This window comes from Alosa sapidissima, chromosome 14 (genome assembly GCF_018492685.1).
Source record: "Alosa sapidissima isolate fAloSap1 chromosome 14, fAloSap1.pri, whole genome shotgun sequence".
Classification (NCBI taxonomy): Eukaryota; Metazoa; Chordata; class Actinopteri; order Clupeiformes; family Clupeidae; genus Alosa; species Alosa sapidissima.
The window spans coordinates 11,616,791-11,636,265 of NC_055970.1; the positions used below are offsets into that span (position 1 = coordinate 11,616,791).

Consider the following 19,475-nt stretch of genomic DNA (forward strand, 5'->3'; position numbering starts at 1 on the left):
AGGGGGGTCAGTATTTGGTGCAGGCTGCGCGACTCGGTAGTAAGGTCCGCGTCGGTACGGTTCCCGGTGCCCACGTATCCACAGCGCGTCTGAAATCTCGATAAGAATTGTCGGATTATTGTTATGTGCGCTGAAGGATCCACATCGAAGGATAAAATGCACCGCTGCGGAAGTCTTTTGAAATGTCAGTGTCACTGTTGCTGATGGTCAGATACATCCACGTCCTCTGTTGGCGCTTCTCCTTGGATCTACCATTTTTCTGCCTTAAATGCGTAGCTGAGCCTGCTAATATTAGAGGCTGGCGAGGCTGCCGGATATATCACCTCGAATAAACCATCTGAACGCTCATTATTCACGCTTGCCTTTATTGGATGTCGCATTGGTTGTTTGGACGCTACGGAGGTTAAAATAAACACCTGCGGATGGTTGATCCATGTTGCTGTATACGCGTTGCGTTTGGTTTGTGTTGTAACCTAGCTCTCAGATCTCAATGATCACCTTCCGGCCGGACTGATCCCGTCTCCTGCTGCAAACCGCAGCCAGCGAGAGTAGGCTACCGCTGTCTCAGGATGCAGGTGAAAAGCCCGATGTGCGCCGAAGAGTCCCCGGGAGACATCGAGACAGACGAGTGCCAGAAAAAGACCTCATGTTTCTCCAACATCAAAATCTTCCTGGTGTCAGAATGTGCGCTGATGCTGGCCCAGGGTACCGTCGGTGCATATCTGGTGAGTTACGGTCATGAGGTAGCCTACCAGCCTGACCCATAGTGAGATCTTCAATTACATGTGTGGTTGGCCAGAAATTGTAAATGTTACTTTAGACTCACGTGGCTTCAGATAGGATTATACATTTGTGGTACACATTATTTTAATTCTGTAAATCGATTCTGAGGCTATTGTCTCCAGGGGCTGCAAGGTTCACCTTGACTTTTCAGATCCCTTTGATCGGCCAATAACATGCTTCACATGAGGGCAGCATTTGCAGTTACATCATCATACACACACTGGCTCGTGCGTTTACCATAGACCTGTCCTGCACCTGACGCACAGAAGGCGCCGCTTGTTGTTTTGTGTCCTTGGTTGCTCTGCTCTGAACCCAGTGTTTGTAACCGTTACACACTAGGCAAATGAACCGGAATATCACGAGAGCGTTTGTTTGCTTAGCTGTACAGCTAGACACACGTCACCGGTTTAAATTTCTCTCACGGTCCTTTCGTCGCCTCCGGAGAGTCTTGCCGGCTGCGGTGGTCGGTGCTTGTTGCTTTAACTATAACCTTAGATCTGCTGCCCATTCTAAACGCATATTTTCAGAATCCGAAAAACGATGCCCTGATTTATTTACCGTATGTATTGTTATCCAAATCAGTCGAGTTGCTGCGGAGAAGTCAACGATGACGATTCAGGCCCAAGCTCACATCGTTCTCCAAGGAGAATTAGCAGTGGTGGACAATGAAAGGAGGCCTCTAGTCTAGAAAAAGATGAAACAAGATTAATCATTTACCAGTCCGACACAGTATCATGCCTTTTCAAACAACCTGGCTAAGAGTCTGCAATGGATACAATATTCAAAACAACATGACAGCAACAAAAATAGATAATATATCAGACGAAACACTTCTTTCCACACATGAATAGTGAATGTAACCAGCAAGAGTGCATTACAGATAAAGGGGGAATTTTTCTGTTTCTCTGACTGTTCTCAACTGTTTCTATTTCTCTCTCTTCTATTCCTCCCTGTTTTCTCCCTTCTTCATTCTTCCTGTGTACTTTCTCACACCACTCACCTTTCTCATTCCATGTCTTTCACCTTCTCCTCATCTTCTCCTCTCCTGTCTGTCCATTTTACATTTTCATTCCTCTGCATCTCTTTATTTTCTCTCTCCATCTCTCTCTCTGCTGTGTCTCTGTCCATCTCTCTGCCCCCCTCCCCCTTGTCTCTGGTGGTCTCAGGTGAGTGTACTGACCACCTTGGAGCGCCGCTTTAACCTGCAGACTGCGGACGTGGGCGTGATCGCCAGCAGCTTTGAGGTGGGCAACCTGGCCCTCATCCTCTTCGTCAGCTACTTTGGGGCGCGCGCCCACCGGCCCCGCCTCATCGGCTGCGGCGGCATCGTCATGGCGCTGGGCTCGCTGCTCTCGGCGCTCCCCGAGTTCCTGACGCACCAGTACAAGCCCGAGACCGGGGACTTCCGGCCCGCCGGCGAGGGCAGGGACGTGTGCGCCAACAGCTCTCGACCGGGAGCCACGGACCCGGGCAACCTGTGCGGCAACAGGGCCAACACCAACATGATGTACCTGCTGCTGATTGGGGCCCAGGTGCTGCTGGGCATCGGAGCCACGCCTGTCCAGCCTCTTGGGGTGTCCTACATCGATGACCATGTCAGGAGAGAGGACTCGTCTTTATACATAGGTACAAAGTGTGTGTGTGTGTGTGTGTGTGTATACGTGTATGTGTGTGTGTGTGTGTGTGTGTGTGTACGTGTATGTGTGTGTGTGCGTGTGTATGTGTGTGTTACAGTAATATGATGAACCTACTTGTACCCCAATGTGACAAAACTGATGTGTCAAAAAAGAAAACAAGATATATTATAGGTTTGCATACACATTACATGTGTCTATGCTCTGCATGTGTGTGTGTGTGTGCACGCATTGATGATCCTGATGTGGTCTGGCTGCTTGGCTATCCCCCCTGGGCCTTGGTGCCATTTTAATCCACCCTGACTAAAGAGAGAGAGGGAGAAAGGGAAAGAAAGGGGAAAGGAAGAGACCTGTAAAATGACAGGGGGATAGAAAAAGATAGACAGATAGATAGAGAGATAGACAGACTGAACAACAAGGAAGAGGTAGAACATCAGGACAGAGAAAATGGAAAAGGGAAAAGAAAAAGAAAAAGAAAGAAAAGATAGACAGATAGATAGACGGACAGATAGATAGATAGATAGATAGATAGACAGATAGATAGATAGATAGATAGAGGAGTTGCAGGGATGCATTGTTTGGCTGCAGGAGCAGGTTTTTTTTTTTTTTTTATTGCTGAGGACTCTGTGAGTACTGATGGGTCAGTAGGACTGTGCATCCATGTTGGCCTGGGGGAAAGTCAGGAGAAAGGAGGACTGAAAAGCACAGTGTGTGTGTGTGTGTGTGTGTGTGTGTGTGTGTGAGAGAGAGAGAGAGAGAGAGAGAGAGTGAGAGAGGGTTGGGAAGAAGTTTTGTACACTGTGTCCTGACAGTAAGCAGTTGTTAACTTCTGCAAAAACCCTTGCTGTTAAAAGAGATGGCAGACAGGCACATACTCTGCCTGTCCACGTCTTTCTGAAGGAAAGAAACACACTGTAACTAGTTTCTGGAGCAAACTATTATGTTCGTTTTAGTACTATATCAGTTTGAATTTAAGATTTTAAGTGCGGTCTATAGTCTCATTCTTATATGGAAACAGACATGTTCAACTTTGACTTTAACAGGGGGGGAAATCCCAGTACATTTGAATACAAATTGATATAGACAACCATCCTGAAACGGAATAAGTGCATGCATGCATGTGGGTTTCTGTGTGTGTGTGTGTGGACAATTCTCTAAAGGCATGTGAGGAGAGTGAGAGTGTGTAGGGTCCATGTGAATGTGTATGTCTCCAGGCTGGCCGGGTTTCCCTCTCTAGAAATGTCAACTTCTTCATGGCTGTGCTCACTGAAGGAACAGGGTGAAAGGCCGGAGAGGAGGACGCAGATATATGTGGAGGAGAGCGTGTGTGTGTGTGTGTGTGTGTGTGTGTGTGTGTGTGTGTACACTTCTATGTGGCTTTGTGTAAGAATGTATAGTTTTAGTTAGTTATAGTGAGCAGTGTGTGTGCTTGCCTGTGTGTGTGTGTGTGTGTGTGTGTGTGTGTGTGTGTATTCTGTATGTATACCGGTATGTACTGTATGTGGGACAGACACAAGGATGAGACAGAACTGTGTGTGTCTCTCAGTGTATGAGGTACGTGTGAGTAAGCGTGTGTAGTATATATGTGTGTGTGTGTGTATACGCGTGTGTGTGTGTGTGCGTGTGCCTTAATGAGTGTGATAGAAAGGGATGTGATAAGATCTGTGCTGAGCTTCCTGGATGTCGAAGCCTGGTTGCTGCGGCGACACCATTATCTCCCGTTCTCCTCCAATCTCATCACACACGTCCAGAGCCATACTCACAGCAGACTCCACCGTCAGACCACACAAACACACAGCATTAATATGAGCGCAGTCTGCCATTTGGTACAGTGTGTGGTTTGCGTGTGGTCATGTTGGTTTAGCTGTGCGCGTGTGTGTGTGTGTGTGTGTGTGTGTGTGTGTGTGTGCGTGTGTCTGTGTGTGTGTGTACACTTCTATGTGGCTTTGGGGGGGGGATTGGTGTTCGCGTGGGTGTGTATTGGTGTATGTGCGGGTCTACTCAAAGGCGAGTGACCTCTCGTTCATCCTAAACAACCTCATCATAAATCATTAGGAGGGCCAGCTTCCATCAGCAGCAGCAGCAGCAGCAGCAGCAGCAGTCACAGATGTGTCCACTCATCACTTTACCCAAGGACCTGCAGCACCACTGCTCAGCCTCCGGCTGGGATGGGGCTCCTATATGCCTCCAGCCAATTTACATTAGTACAGGTTAAAGCTGCGCGTGTGTGTGTGTGTGTGTGTATATAGGCCATATGGTTGATATAACTGTGTGTGTGTGTGTGTGTGTGTGTGTATATAGACCATATATATATGGTTGATATAAGCGGTTACAGTTGTACTGTAAGTTACTGTTACCTTTCACACCAAGTCAGTTTTATGTGAATTTAAATATAGTATACTTTAGACATGCTTAGCCTTTACACTGAGATTGATACTCTCAGTTATGTTTTATTACCTCCACCAAGAATGTTATGTTATGTTATGTTGTTCAGTGCGGTTCATTTGTCTTACTATCTGTATCAGGATTATGTTAGATACCAATCCAATTTTCATGAATCTTGATGGAAAGGAAGATCAAGATTTTGGAGTGGATACGAATCACTTGAAGAACACGCAGAACCACACATTTACTTTTACTTCCACTACAGTTGCCCAATAGGGCATGCGTCATGTGACCGGGAGGCCAATAGGGCATGCGTCATGTGACCTGGAGGCCAATAGGGCATGTGTCATGTGACCGGGAGGCCAATAGGGCATGCGTCATGTGACCTGGAGGCCAATAGGGCATGCGTCATGTGACCTGGAGGCCCAACGTTGCCCATTAGGGCATGCGTCATGTGACCTGGAGGCCAATAGGGCATGCGTCATGTGACCTGGAGGCCAATAGGGCATGCGTCATGTGACCGGGAGGACTGTGCTCCGCCAGTGGTCCTCTAGTTATCTCTGATCTTTTGGGATTTACAAAATTACTTATTAAGGGTCAATATTTGTATTGAAGTGTTTTCACATGGCTTGGCTTGTAGTGACGGTATTGATTGAGGATTGTATTGTTCTTATATTGCAACCTGTTTATCTGCTGTGGGCTATAATTTCAACATTGGCTAATATTAAGATAATGAGATATGAGACTAATGCTTCATGCATTGGTGTGTGTATCCCTAGAATGCAAATTCACAGTTCAAATATGGACCATTTTGCTGTGAGAGGATGAGCGTTTTTGACCTCAGATGTCTTGACTAAAGAGCCGAATGAACAGGATGTTTAAGAGTGTCTGGCTGTTATTTTGTGGGAGATCTGAGATTTAGCACTATGTCCTTCCTGCATCGTAACCTATTGGATTACAGAGAGAGAAGCGAGGAGAGATACACATTTAGGCTTGTTTGTCCAACCCTCCTTAGAAGATTGAGTTCACCGCAATTTTAGCCTGTGAATGCAAGATATAGCATGAATCATTTGTCTGCCTCTTAAAAATCATATGATCCAATATACTTAAGCATGAATATATTCATCCCAGTGCTTATGTTACTCTATTGGTGCTCTTTTGAAAAATGAATGTTATTAATTATAGACCTCTAAGGGACTTGATTTCCATCCAACAGTGCACCAGTTTGTGTCCTACACATTAAGCTCTTGTATTTCCTGCTGTGTCCTTGGACTGGACAGAAACCATTATTAAATGCTTCACACACACACACACACACACACGCACACACACACACACACACACACACACACACACACACACACACACACACACACACACACACACATCATGTATAACATGTACACTGCAGGACAAAGTCACTGTTTGTGCTTTAGCTAAGCTTTAGCTTTAGAGAAAAGAGAGTTAGAGAGAGAGAGAGAGAGAAGAGAGAGAATGCAAGACTGGCCTATTTTTTATACCATGTTTGGAGGGAAACACACACTCACATACACACATCATTAATTTATCACTGATTAGAAAAAAACATAGCCTGGGAACACCCAGACCTTTTCAATTGTACAATTGGGAGTGGGTCTGGAAAAGGTTAATTGACCTACGACTTCCAGCAGGGGCGTAACTAGCAGTGATATTACAGTTTTTTTCAATTGTTTACACACAATTTTGAAAACCGGGTTCTTTTTTTCAAAATATAATCACAATTATCCAAACACCACACTCAATTTGCATAATTCATAGATTTTTTGCAAAATGACACACTTCAGTCAAAACATATCACATATTTGTGAAAATGCTATTAGTTTTAATTTAACTAACACAGTCCTCAATGATCAGACACTATTGCAGCCAGTTTCACACTGCTGTGATAAATAGAAAACACATTTGTAAAAAAACTAATGTTAGGAAATAGCATGCTAAATTTTTGGCCAGATATTGTTATGTAAGGGATAATTTAGATGACAAAAAAAATAGTGACAAACCCACAAGATTCTTCATGATTAGTTTGAGATATAGGGAGAATGTACACAAATAGGCCTACTATAAACTTACCAAGCACTGCACAACACTGATGCTGCAGCCTGAATATTTCAAGTATTTATTTCAATACAGTATTTCTCACCATAATCAGTTACAATAATCAACCAACAATGAAATCAAAGAATCAAATAAAATCTGTAGACAAATACAAATTACTTTTTTATTAAAAGTACATACACTTTGATTAAAAAAACTACTGTAAAAGCTGCTGCCTTTTATAGTACACCTGAGTGCTGCGTTTTCAAATTAGCACATGTGTGCTTCCACACCTGGTGGATGTGGTTATCCAATTCGTTCGTTAGTGTGGTCATTGGCAATCCGGGGCTTTGTAATGACAAGGAAGTAACCTCACAATCCTTATCTGTGTCTAGGTGTGAAAATGTGTGTAGAGTTTTAGAAAAATCGTTTCAAACATGTAGAAATCTTGTAAACAAACGTTTTAAATGCAGTTGTTTACACAATTACAAAGAAATACACGTCCATGCCAGATTAGCGATTGTATTTGCATGCCCATGTTTTAGGAACATTGGAAATGGGCTTCAGTTGCCTCTTGGCCAGACTAGCTATGTGTAGCTCACCTTGTGAATTACTTGATTCAGATAGAGCAGAGCAAGCACATGACATACCATAATGCCTTTACAGACAACATGATATGTTTATTTGGATGAAATATTTGCGTGGTAAACCTGACAAATATTCCTTCTACAGTAATTTCAATATTATATTATAACCATTATTAACCATTTAACCACCATTGTGTGTGTGTGTGTGTGTGTGTGTGTGTGTGTGTGTGTGTGTGTGTGTGTGTGTGTGTGTTCTCTGTGTGTGTGTGTGTCCTGTGTGTGTGTTTGTTACAGGTATCCTGTTTTCCACGCTGGTGTTTGGCCCTGCGTGTGGGTTCATCCTCGGCTCCTTCTGTACGAAGTTCTACGTGGACGCCGTCTTCATAGATGCCAGTGAGTGGGCATTATGTTAATCACGAAACCCTCCACATCTGAACTATCAAATAAAGGTCACCTCAGCAGGCACAGTGAATAGACCTCTGAAGTTCGCCTACAAAAAAGAACCAAAACGGCCATCTTTGCCCATATAAGGAGATCCGGTTGTTAATTGAAGCTAACTACCTATGGCAAATTGCATTGCAAGTTAGCTCTGGGGTAGCAAAAATCTAAGTGTGCCACCTTCACGTACCAGAGATCACAGTATCCACTCGAAGGCAGAAGACAAAAGTGTTCAGGAAAATGTTTTCCCATAGTATCAACTGTTATGTCAGTGGATTAATTCCTGAACAGTTTTTTCCAAGTGCTGACTAACAGTAAATTCAGGGCATAACTTTAGCAGAGCAAGTGCTCAGGGATATTGCACCCAGGAGCCCACAGTGGAGAGTTGGTGCTCCACCCCTCCACCCTGTACAATTTAATTACAGTTTTATTCAGCTCAAACACCATTAATGACCCAGCAGGCCTTGATAGTGAATACAATTGTTGTTACTCAAACGGGCAGTTTGTCTTCCAACAGGAAGTAAACATAAAATTCAGTTTTTAAATGAAAAGTTAGTCTATTACAGATACCAGTAAATCACTGAATTACTAAACCACCTCCTTGATTAATTTACGAACTATGAAATTATGCACACGTACAACACAGTGACTGTAGGGTTTGAAAAAAATAATTCTCATTTTGTTAGGGTTCTTTGAGTAGTTATTATGAATTCAGAATTCTGCCATGCAACAAACTCCTACACCTCACTTCTGCCAAGAACACCCTGGTCTGAAGCGGGAAGAATCTTTGGGTTTTAATACCAGCCTTATGGCTGTAGCTATCCCTTTCACCCCAGAGGAATCCGGACTTCTAAGGAAATCTGAGGATCCAAATGATAGGATAGTGCATCAGGCCTACCTCACCTGTGCTACAGGTATCCGAATGATAGGATAGTGCTCCAGGCCTGTCTCACCTGTGCTCCAGGTACATCAGGCCTATCTCACCTGTGATCCAGGTACATTAGGCCTATCTCACCTGTGCTCCAGGTATCCGCTCTCCACTCACGTGTGGCTTTGCTCTCTGTGTGCAGGAGAGGTGGAAATCACGCCCGATGACCCACGATGGATTGGCGCCTGGTGGGGCGGCTTTATCCTCTGCGGCTTCTTCCTCTTCCTCTCATCGCTCTTCATGTTCGGCTTCCCGCAGTCGCTAATCGAGGGCCCGGAGAGCAGCGGCAGCGAGAGCCAGCAGGCCATGCTGCCCGCTGAGCTGGCGCAGGAGTACGAGGGGCACGCCGCCCACGACCTCAACCTCAACAGCGGCCTCACCTGCTGCCAGCACCTGCAAAGTGAGCGACCGTCATGGGACATGCTACAAAACAATGCTACGCTAAAGGCTAGTGCATTAGGATAATTGGCTACAAAGAGTGATACAGCTTAGATCCCAGTCTACCTCTAGTCCTGATACCAATACATTCTCAGTTAGATCCCAGTCCCAATTTGCTTTACATGTCAGTTTTACTCACTTACTAACTGAATAACTCACAACTATGAATCACAGTTAGTGTGAGCTGACTGATTTTGCAGCATGTCATAGCTCAGATATTTAACCATTTACTACATTTATCTTCTAATTACACTTAAACTAGTACCAGATCTTTGGTCTTACTCAGTTTCCATTAACAAGACCTTAATCTTTCTCTCATCTCGTTCTCTGTCTTATTTCAGTCATCCCCAAGGTGACAAAGCACCTGTTGTCCAACCCTGTGTTCACGTGTGTGATTCTGGCTGCGTGCATGGAGATCGCCGTGGTAGCAGGATTCGCCGCCTTTCTAGGGAAGTACCTGGAACAGCAGTTCAACCTGACAACCTCGTCAGCCAATCAGCTACTGGGTAAGCTGTGAGGGGCTCTGTGGGTGGGACATCTCTGAATACTGGAAACAAGAAAAATTATGATTATACACAGTATGCACCAGGCATGGCCCTGTCATCAATAATGTCTTGCATTTGGAGGGAGTCACATGAGTTTTCAGGTGTTGGGGTTAATGTCCTATCCTAGCATTTGAAGAATTAAATCTTTATGTTTCCTCTAGGGCTGTCAAAATAACTGATTAATTTCGATTAATTAATTTGAGAAAAAATAACTGATTAAAAAAATTAGTGCAGATTAATCGATTCCGAATGACCTTTGACCCCGAGCCGTTCTAGTCAGTAAAAATTAGACTGTAAAATGAAGGAGAGAGAAGAAAACGTGCTGCCTGGATCATTGATTGGAACATTTACTTTTAAAAAACGGCCTGATGGTGTTGATAAAAATAAAGTTTGGAAAATAAAGTCCTTTGCAATGTCTGCAGCAAGGAATTTGCATATTACCGGAATTCATCAACTCTATAGTCGCACATCAATGCAAAGAAATAAGTATTAACATTGAGGGGAGTGTTAATTTATTTTCATTGTGTCCCCTAGGTTATATCTGTGGCCTGAAATGCCTTGTATGTGAAAAAAAACTTCTTCCCGAAGCACTTTTGAATTTATTTCCTCAGCATATTAGGTCATATCATAGATTATTATGGCCATTATTTGAACAGTGAAAATAATAATAAAAGAGGTTTTCAACTTTAATGTCACTAATGCTGATCATTCAATGATTCATTTGAATTTAAATATTTAAAATACTTTCACAGCAAAAATTATATATGCGATTAATTTAGATTAATTAATTACAGAGTATGTAATTAATTAGATTTAATTACATCGAATTTAATCGATTGACAGCCCTACTTTCCTCAGATTTCTACCATCTAACCACTAACAACAAACAAACACACACACACACACATAGATGTTTTCCACTTTATGAACATCCACTGAGACAACCAGATATTGCATGCACACACTCCTCTTGTTTTTCCTCTCTCTCACACACACAAACACATGACACACGTGCACTTGACCCACATTATCTAGCTCAGCAGTGGATGAGGATCTTATGCCTGTTAGATTTATCCCATAGACCCGTAACACTACTGTTGGGGCACCAAGCTTCATAAAATGCATTTGCTTTTCATGTTTGTTTATGAATGTTTTGTGACACATCCATGCCAGCTACTTTATGTATGGGGGAAGGATGTTGTGCTCTAGCAAGTTTACCTTTGTGCTTATATCTTGTCTGTAGCAGCCGTCTTGTGTGTGTGTGTGGATATTGAGCTTTAAGTAAGCACGTTTGTTTTTTTGTTGCTTGTTTGTCCCTGTTGCAGGTGTGACAGTGACATGTGTGTGTGTGTGTGTGTAGACAGCTCTTTAGTACAGGCTTGTCATGGCCCTACAGAGCAGGCATCAAAACAAATACCTGTTCTGGGCTTCAGAAACAAGGTTGCTTTTATCTGTGTTTATTTATTTGTTTGCCCAGAAACAAGGTTGCTTTTATCTGTGTTTATTTATTTGTGCTTTTATTTGTGTTTATTTATTAGTTTGCTGTTGTCCTGTCAGAGAGCTTGAGAACTTTGCTTCTGGAAATGTTATTTTTATTCATCCTGTCTTTGCAAGTATTTTTGATTAATTTGCATTTGTTTGTTTGTCTGTCTGGGGCGCAGGCATGACAGCCATCCCGTGCGCGTGCCTTGGCATCTTCCTTGGGGGTCTGCTGGTGAAGCGCCTAGACCTGTCAGCGCTGGGGGCCATCCGACTAGCCATGATGGTCAACGTGGTCTCTACCGCCTGCTACGTGTCCTTCCTGTTTCTGGGCTGTGACACGGGGCCCATTGCCGGGGTCACCGTTGCCTACGGAAACGAGTGAGTCATCATCAGCCCCTCATCCTGCTGCCAGCTCAAATGTTCGCGAGTACAGGCTGTGCCCTCTGACGAAGAGGTTGACGTGTGACCTGAGGTGGCAAATGAAGTTATCAATCTGGGGGGGGGGGGGGGGGGTGTCAGAATCTTGGCTAGAAAGATGACATGCGGCCCTGGCCTGAGATCCAAAGTCGTAAAGTAGTCTCACAAGAAAGGGAAGGAGGAAGTTGGAATGCCAGAGAGATGTCATGGCAACGTGGTCGATAGAGATGTGCTGTCCTAGATGTGCCTGGTCTGTCAGGCACTAAGTATTTGAAGAAATGCATGCCATGTGGCGTTCTGATCTAAGTTTTCTGGTGAATAATTTGAGGTGTGCCATGCTGATTTTTATTCTGAGGAATCTGCTATGCATCCAAGGTCACACAGCCACATATCCCTTCTGTTAAGCCCTAGAAGGAGTCTGCAGGGTTTTAGGTCTGTGGCTACTATGGAGTTGTGGCTGGTTGTCTTGTCTCAGTGGATGTTCATAAAGCTTAAAACATCTATGTGTGTGCGTGCGATGTGTGCGTGCGGTGTGTGTGTGTGTGTGTGTGTGTGTAGGTCTCTGGGCACATGGCAGAAGGCTGACGCTGCGTGCATAAGTGGCTGTGACTGCTACACCACCTCACTCAGCCCAGTGTGTGGATCCAACGGAGTCACCTACCTCTCCGCATGCCTTGCTGGCTGCACCAAACCAGTGAGCCCACACACACACACACACACACACTCTCTATCCGCATGCCTCGCTGGCTGGACCAAACCAGTGAGCACGCACACGCACACGCACACGCACTCTCTCTGCATGCCTCGCTGGCTGGACCAAACCAGTGAGCCCAAACACACACACACACACACACAAGCAAACATACACAACCAGACATACACAAACACACAATCCATAACACAGACATTTATACATGAACAAATGTACTCGAATACATTGTGTACAATACAATCAAATACAGATACCCACACCCTATCTCAAACGCACCAACACACACAATATAATACATCACATATATTATTATTATTCAAGTTGCACGCCCACACTGATGGCTGCCGCTCTGCATCTTCCCTCATCTGTCTCTCAGGACCTGATGGGCTGCAGGTGCATCTCCCGTGGCAACAGTGTGGGCACGGCTTTGCCGGGGAAGTGCCAGAGTGCAGGTTGCCAGCGGGCATTCCTCACCTTCCTGGCGGTGGTGTGTGTCTGCAGCATGATTGGAGCCATGGCCCAGACACCCTCTGTCATCATCCTTATCAGGTATGAACATCATCATCATCTTTATATTGTCATCATCATCATCTTCTTCTTCTTCTCTGTTATTATCGTCATTGTCACTTATGTTGTTGTTTTCATCACCATTTTATTGGTCTTCTTCATCTTTATTATCACCATTGTGAACATCGTCATCTTTTATCACCATAGTGAACATCATCATCATTATTATCACCATAGTGAACATCATCATCATTATTATCACCATAGTGAACATCATCATTATTATCCCCATAGTGAACATCATAATCATTATTATCACCATAGTGAACATCAACATCATTGTTATCACCATAGTGAACATCATCATCATTATTATCACTATACTGAACATCATCATCATTATTATCACCATAGTGAACATCAACATCATTGTTATCACCATAGTGAACATCATCATCATTATTATCACTATACTGAACATCATCATCATTATCACCATAGTGAACATCATCGTCATTATTATCAGTATCTTTCTCATCACACATCAGTAATCATAATCTTCATCATCAGTATAATCACTGCCATTGCCTTCAAGACTACTATTAGTTACATCTTTCTCACCACTGTGTACACAGTGGTCTTCATTATCATGCCGTTTGCCATCACTAATGTTTTCACAAATCATCCAGCTACCCACCTATCATGTTTATTCTAACCATCACCATCATCATCAGAATCATTGCCGTTGTCATGATAAGTATTATCACCGTCATGGCTATCAGTCCATCAGTGTAGCTCTTCATCATCGTCTTCCTCATTAGGTAGTGTCCCTGACATCCATATGTCCATCACTGTCAGTCACTGCTAAGGATGTCCTCATGAAGCCCACCAGTCATCTTCAACAGGTACTGCTGACTCTGTGCATCAGTGAGGTGAATATGTGTGATGACATTATGTACAGTACAGCTGTGGCTGTCAATACCATGTAGGTAGGATGCTGTTCACAGGTAGTCTGTAACTGTTAGCAGTTAACATGTAGTTTGTGGTTTGTAACTATTGTGTCATAGTGGCACAACCAGCTTGTTTATATTTATTCATGTCTCTTAGGACTGTGAGCCCAGAGCTGAAATCCTACGCTCTTGGAGTTCTGTTCTTGTTGCTACGGCTACTTGGTAAGTCATTTGATATGCATCTCTGTTATGTTCTGTGTGTCTGATGACATCACATGTTTTTGTGTTGCAGATTTATAAATGCAGTTTGGAAGTATGACCTATTCTTCTCCTCTCCTCTTTTCTCTACTCTATCTATCCTGCTTGTATTTACTCTTCTCTCTACCTACCCTTCACACTCCTCTCCACACTACTCCACTCTCCTCGCTTCTCTACTTGTTACACTTTTTTATTCTCATGAAATTTCCTCTCATCTCATGCAATTTCCTCTCTTTTTCTCCTTCTTTTTTCCTCTCCTCTCATCCCCCTGCCCCCACACCTCTTCTTTTATCCTCTAATCCCTTCTCACCTCCACCTCAACTCCACCTCTTCCCAGGTTTCATCCCTCCACCTCTGATCTTTGGCATCGGGATCGACTCCACCTGCCTGCTGTGGAGCCACGCGTGCGGGATGCGCGGCGCCTGCCTGCTCTACGACAACGTCACCTACCGCCACCTGTACGTCAGCATCGCCATCGCGCTCAAGGCCAGCGCCTTTGTCCTCTACACCATCACCTGGCTCTGCCTGCGCCGCCACTACGACCGCTACATCCGCAACAACGAGGGCTACCTCACGCCCAGCCAGCTGTTCGCCTCCAACGTCACGCTCGACAACCTGGGCAAGGAGATCACGCAGAACCCCGTCAACCGCACCAAGTTCATCTACAACTTGGAGGACCAGGACTGGAACGACAACATGGAGTCTGTCATCTAGAGAGGAGAAGAAAGAGGAGAAGAGAGGAGGAGAAGAGAGGAGGAGAAGAGAGGAAGGAAACAACGTAGACAAGAGAGAGAGAGAGAGACTGGGCGGGGAGGAGATGGGAAGAAGAAGGAATAGCAGTGAGGAACGCAGGAGATGCAGGGAATGGAGAGATCAGAAGGAGAGCACAGGAGGGACGAGGAAGGAGGAGCAGAGGACAGGTGAGATCAGGAGACAAAGAGAGAGGAGACACCATAGCCCCTTTACACAGCCTTTCTCCCCTTCACACTCATTCATCTCCACCCCACCCCCCTCTTTATTGTGCAGAGCAAGGCTCCTGGCATGAAAAGAATGATGATTGGCTGCTTCTACAAAAGGCTAATAATACCCAGAAATGAGTGACTGGCCACTTAGAATACACTAAAATAACATTAATCCATGGTACTCGGAAGAGAGAAGGCTGTGCTTATATATTCAGCATGCTGGTTTTAATACTCTTTTCAAGTAATGACATTGATGTTTCTCCCTTGAAAAGTGAAGCATCTGAAACACAATTGACTAACATCAGAAACGTTCAAAATTGACTTCACACTTCAAAATTGCCTCCCTGTGGGAAAAATCCCTGTATCCAGTTCATTCTCTTCTACATTCTCCCTGTCTTAGTTTCCCACGGTTTGGAAGGGTTAACAGTTCCTTTTCTGCTCCTCCTTCCCAAAACATCAGAGGGGTGTCATCTCGCCAAGGAAATTGAAGTCTGTTAGGCCAAAAAGGAACAGAAACAAAAAAAACTTTGTATGCATCTTTCCAAAACAATGTTAATTATTTATTTGTGTATAAATTATTTTTTCATGAGTGTATGAATGTTTTTGGAGAGTTACAGCTTATCCCTTTACTTACTTGAATACGGAGAGTATTATTGGGAGTATTGTCAGGAGTATTTTAATATAATTCTGAGTAGTAGCAGTACACAGGGTTTGTACTATTGATAGATTCTGCTCTGAAATGAATTTTGATTAGTCATATTTACTGATTTTCAGGTCATTTGTGATCTTTTTACTCATGCTGAAATAAGCTTGTTTTTTATTTACTTTGTAAATCAATGCAGTACATTTTTTTGATTGTGTGAAATGATGGTAGTTCTGTAGAGTGACAGAAATAGTTGCCTACATTGATGTATGTCATGGAGATTGTTATTGGAGATCCCTGTAGTTTCAGGGTGAGTTGTGCCCCCGGTGGAGATTGAGGGTCAGATGAATCCCTCTCAAATCCCAGCCTGCATCCCAAGAGCTGAACGTTCTCAGCTGATCTGTGGTCTGTAACGCAGAAATATTTATTATGTAGAAAGAAATCTGTTGCATCCCAGGCATTATATTATTCTAAAATCTGTTTGTAAATCAAGTCCCCATCGTGAATGGTTATTATTCACTGGAGAGCTGGCAAATCCCATTGTAAAGCCAGATGTTGCCAATACTTTGTCTTCTACCCAGTGTTCAAGTTTATGTGCAGAATCAGGAGGTACCACAAGGCAAGGATCACTTCTGATACAAATCTGATAACAGTAAAGGGTGAGACCAGAATCTTCAAGACAGCAGGCACAGACAATTCACAGACAATATTAGACTGATAGCCACAACCTGTAACTGGACAGGCAGCCAGGTTCTACCTAGAGTCTAAGATTTTACAGAATATTCATGTAGGTTAAAGGTGCAGTCTGTGATTCTTATCCCATACATGTTTTGTCAAATTATGGCTAGTTGTCTGTAGAGCGTTTTCATTAAAAACATCCTGCATTTGTACAGACATGGCTCTGTAAATGGGAAACATAGTGGCTTGGACTGAGGCCTAAATAATCCCAGCCAATCACATGGTGCTTTAGGAGCATGATAGGAGAGGGGTGAAATTTAATTGGCTATTGAAAACGAATGTGAACAACCTACTGCAAAATTCGAATTTGAATTGCAGACTACATCTTAAAGTTGATAAAACAGTGGAGTGACAAGACAATCCTAGTAGAGACATTTGTGGTACAGGACCTGTTGTCTTACCTGAACAGTTTTCCTGCAAGAGGGTTTTATGCTTCCTTTTGTTGTTCCTTTGACCATATTCACATGGAGAGAAATGTCCATCATCCCTCTTACTTCTTGAGTTCAACCCTGGTTCCCTGTGTTTTGAGACTGATGTTGTTGACAGATTAATAATTTTCCTCCCTCACTTACCGTGAATCCCATAAAGAGCATGTGACTGTTCCCAGAGAAAGAGTTTAACATGGTCCTCAGCTGGAGTTTGGTATCCAAGATGCTTTGTTTTTATTGAAGTGAATTGGGGTATAATATTGTAGGCCTACTGAGCATAAGCTTAGTTAGTTTATTGTGGATCTGTTGTTTAGTATGATGTAATACTGACGCAGAGGCTATTTTGTTTGTTTTCTAAAGGGTACTGAACGTGGGTTTTAGAGTGGAACTCAATGGTGGTTTAGCATGGTGCAGAGCCAGAGTTTAGGGGGGAGTAGTTTGTGGCTGAGAAGGCATGTTTGCTTGGTTACCTGCCTGAAAAGAAAATGCTGTTCTTGCTTGAATTTGCTTGTTAATGCTGCCAAATCAGATATAATGGTATATTTTATTTCTAATCCAGTAGTTTTCTGTAGAACGCTGTTAAATACATGTGGCCAGCACCGCTGGAGCTAGCCAGCGCCAACTCGGATCCAGCCTACGGGGCAACAGGCGGCTTTCTGTATGCCCCCTGACTAATTGGACTGATGTCATAATTTGTACTTTGCTGTCTGTGTAAATATTACCATGCCATGAAAGTGCCAAAGTGACTTCATTTAAGTGTTCTAGAAAGTTCTCCCCACGAGGACATGGTTTTTACAATGCTGGATTTGTGTACATATATAAGATGATATATTTAATTGTTATGTAGACTTTTGTGATACCCTCAGATATCAGTACTGTACATAGTGATGGCTAATAATTCTATTCTATTTAGAATGTAGTAAATAGCGAAGCTGTGGCTTTTTTTTGCAGGTGAGCATTAGTGTCTATTCCACTCTCGTCTGGTAGGAGTAGTGTACTAATGAGTGTGTGTCTGTGTGCGTGCGTGCGTGTGTGTGTGTGTGTGTGTGTGGTCCGGACTCCCATCCTGTGCCTGTATTGTTGATCATGTGCAATCTAAAGCGCTGCTGTGTCTGTTCGCCGCTCCTGCAGGAAAGCCGAGCTGCTCCTACTGGGTGAAACAGCCCTTACATGAAACATAACGTATGCGTGCGCACACACGCACACACACACACACACACACAAAGAGCAGACTGTCTTACTGCTTCTACACATTTAGAAAACACAAACACAACACACACACGAACACAGAGAGAGCATACTGTATTACTGCATCTACATATTTCTACTGTAAAACACACACACACAACCATTTTACAGCTTCTTGTGCTCAAACACACACACACACACACACACCAATGAGGCATTATGATATTAGTCTGCTTATCCCTTCTGTTTCTTGACAAGACAGACATACTTACACACGCATAGATACACCCTATACAAGTGGTCAAGCCCTTGTGTTGTGTGCCGTTGAGTTCCTGCTCTTGTCTTTCAGGCCTTAGCACGTGTAAAGCCAAAAACCAACAGTGTGTTTCTGTGGTAAGCCACTCGTCCATCTAGAGAACTCTTTGTACTTTGACGCCTCTGAAGGACAGTCATGATTCAGATCACCCCCCCCCCCCCCCCTTTTTTTTTGGCTCATCTCTTCTCTGATTGGACTACAGAGTTTCCATGATGAGCTGGAGTGTGTCAAGTCCCTGATCCACCACTTCAAACAGAGCAGGTCAAAACGACATTAAACTTTTTGGTTGGATTTCGAAGGGAGGACAACTGGACGCGCGCCCATATAAGGCCAATCCATACATTAATGAATTCCAAGCTGTGAACTGATCTAGTCCATGGCTCCTCCACTGGCTTTCCCCTCCCCCAAGAGAAATCAACTATATGTCTGTGTTACACATGACATTGTGTACATAACAATGTATTACATGATTGTATGTGTATTGTAAAGACAATAAATGCTATTTTTGATTTTTACAACACAGTGTTGTCTCTGTGACCAGTAACACATCGAAAGGTTTAAAGTGGACTGCCTTGCTCCCCCCCTCTCTGTCTCCTTTATGGCAGCAGGTCTCATTCAGGGTGTATTGTTTTTACAAACTCTTTGTTCATGTTGCTGTGTTGTAAACACTGCTGTAAGCGAGGATGGAAGTGCTTTTGAGTGGTTCGGAAAGCTGCGGTGCGGTTGAATGCCCAAGACGACTCCTGGGATGACTGCCGTGTAACTGGGGCTGTTTGAGTACGCGAGTGCCTAATTGTGGTTGCGATTGCTAAGTGACTAGGAATGCTATGCTCAGCTCTGCATCGCAGCTTGAAGGCCAACAACACGTAACAAGTACCATTCTGGTGGAACTCAACCGGCATACATTTCTTGAACTGGTCAAAACAAAAAAATACATAGATATTTTTTTTTTTTACAAAGGATTTAGTTTATTGTCTTGACAATAAATTCTTCTCATTGGTGAGCAATGGTTCAAGTAGAAAAAAGAAATAGAAATCAAGTTGAGAAATAGAATTCAGAAGTA

General features: G+C 43.6%; 1 protein-coding gene across 1 annotated transcript in view; it reads left to right on the forward strand.

The window, feature by feature from the left end:
* The window catches only part of slco3a1b (solute carrier organic anion transporter family member 3A1b), a 19,042-nt gene extending 112 nt beyond the window's left edge, over nt 1-18,930 (forward strand). Inside the window, exons 1-10 of the mRNA XM_042060838.1 lie at nt 1-725; nt 1,950-2,409; nt 7,757-7,855; nt 8,971-9,228; nt 9,608-9,772; nt 11,473-11,671; nt 12,269-12,404; nt 12,799-12,971; nt 14,037-14,101; nt 14,475-18,930. The exon at nt 1-725 is cut by the window's left edge and continues 112 nt beyond it. Of these exons, the coding sequence (XP_041916772.1) occupies nt 570-725; nt 1,950-2,409; nt 7,757-7,855; nt 8,971-9,228; nt 9,608-9,772; nt 11,473-11,671; nt 12,269-12,404; nt 12,799-12,971; nt 14,037-14,101; nt 14,475-14,851 (2,088 nt within the window). The 5' untranslated portion in view covers nt 1-569 and the 3' untranslated portion in view covers nt 14,852-18,930. The remainder of the gene's footprint in view (nt 726-1,949; nt 2,410-7,756; nt 7,856-8,970; nt 9,229-9,607; nt 9,773-11,472; nt 11,672-12,268; nt 12,405-12,798; nt 12,972-14,036; nt 14,102-14,474) is intronic.
* The last annotated feature ends 545 nt before the right edge of the window (nt 18,931-19,475 follow it).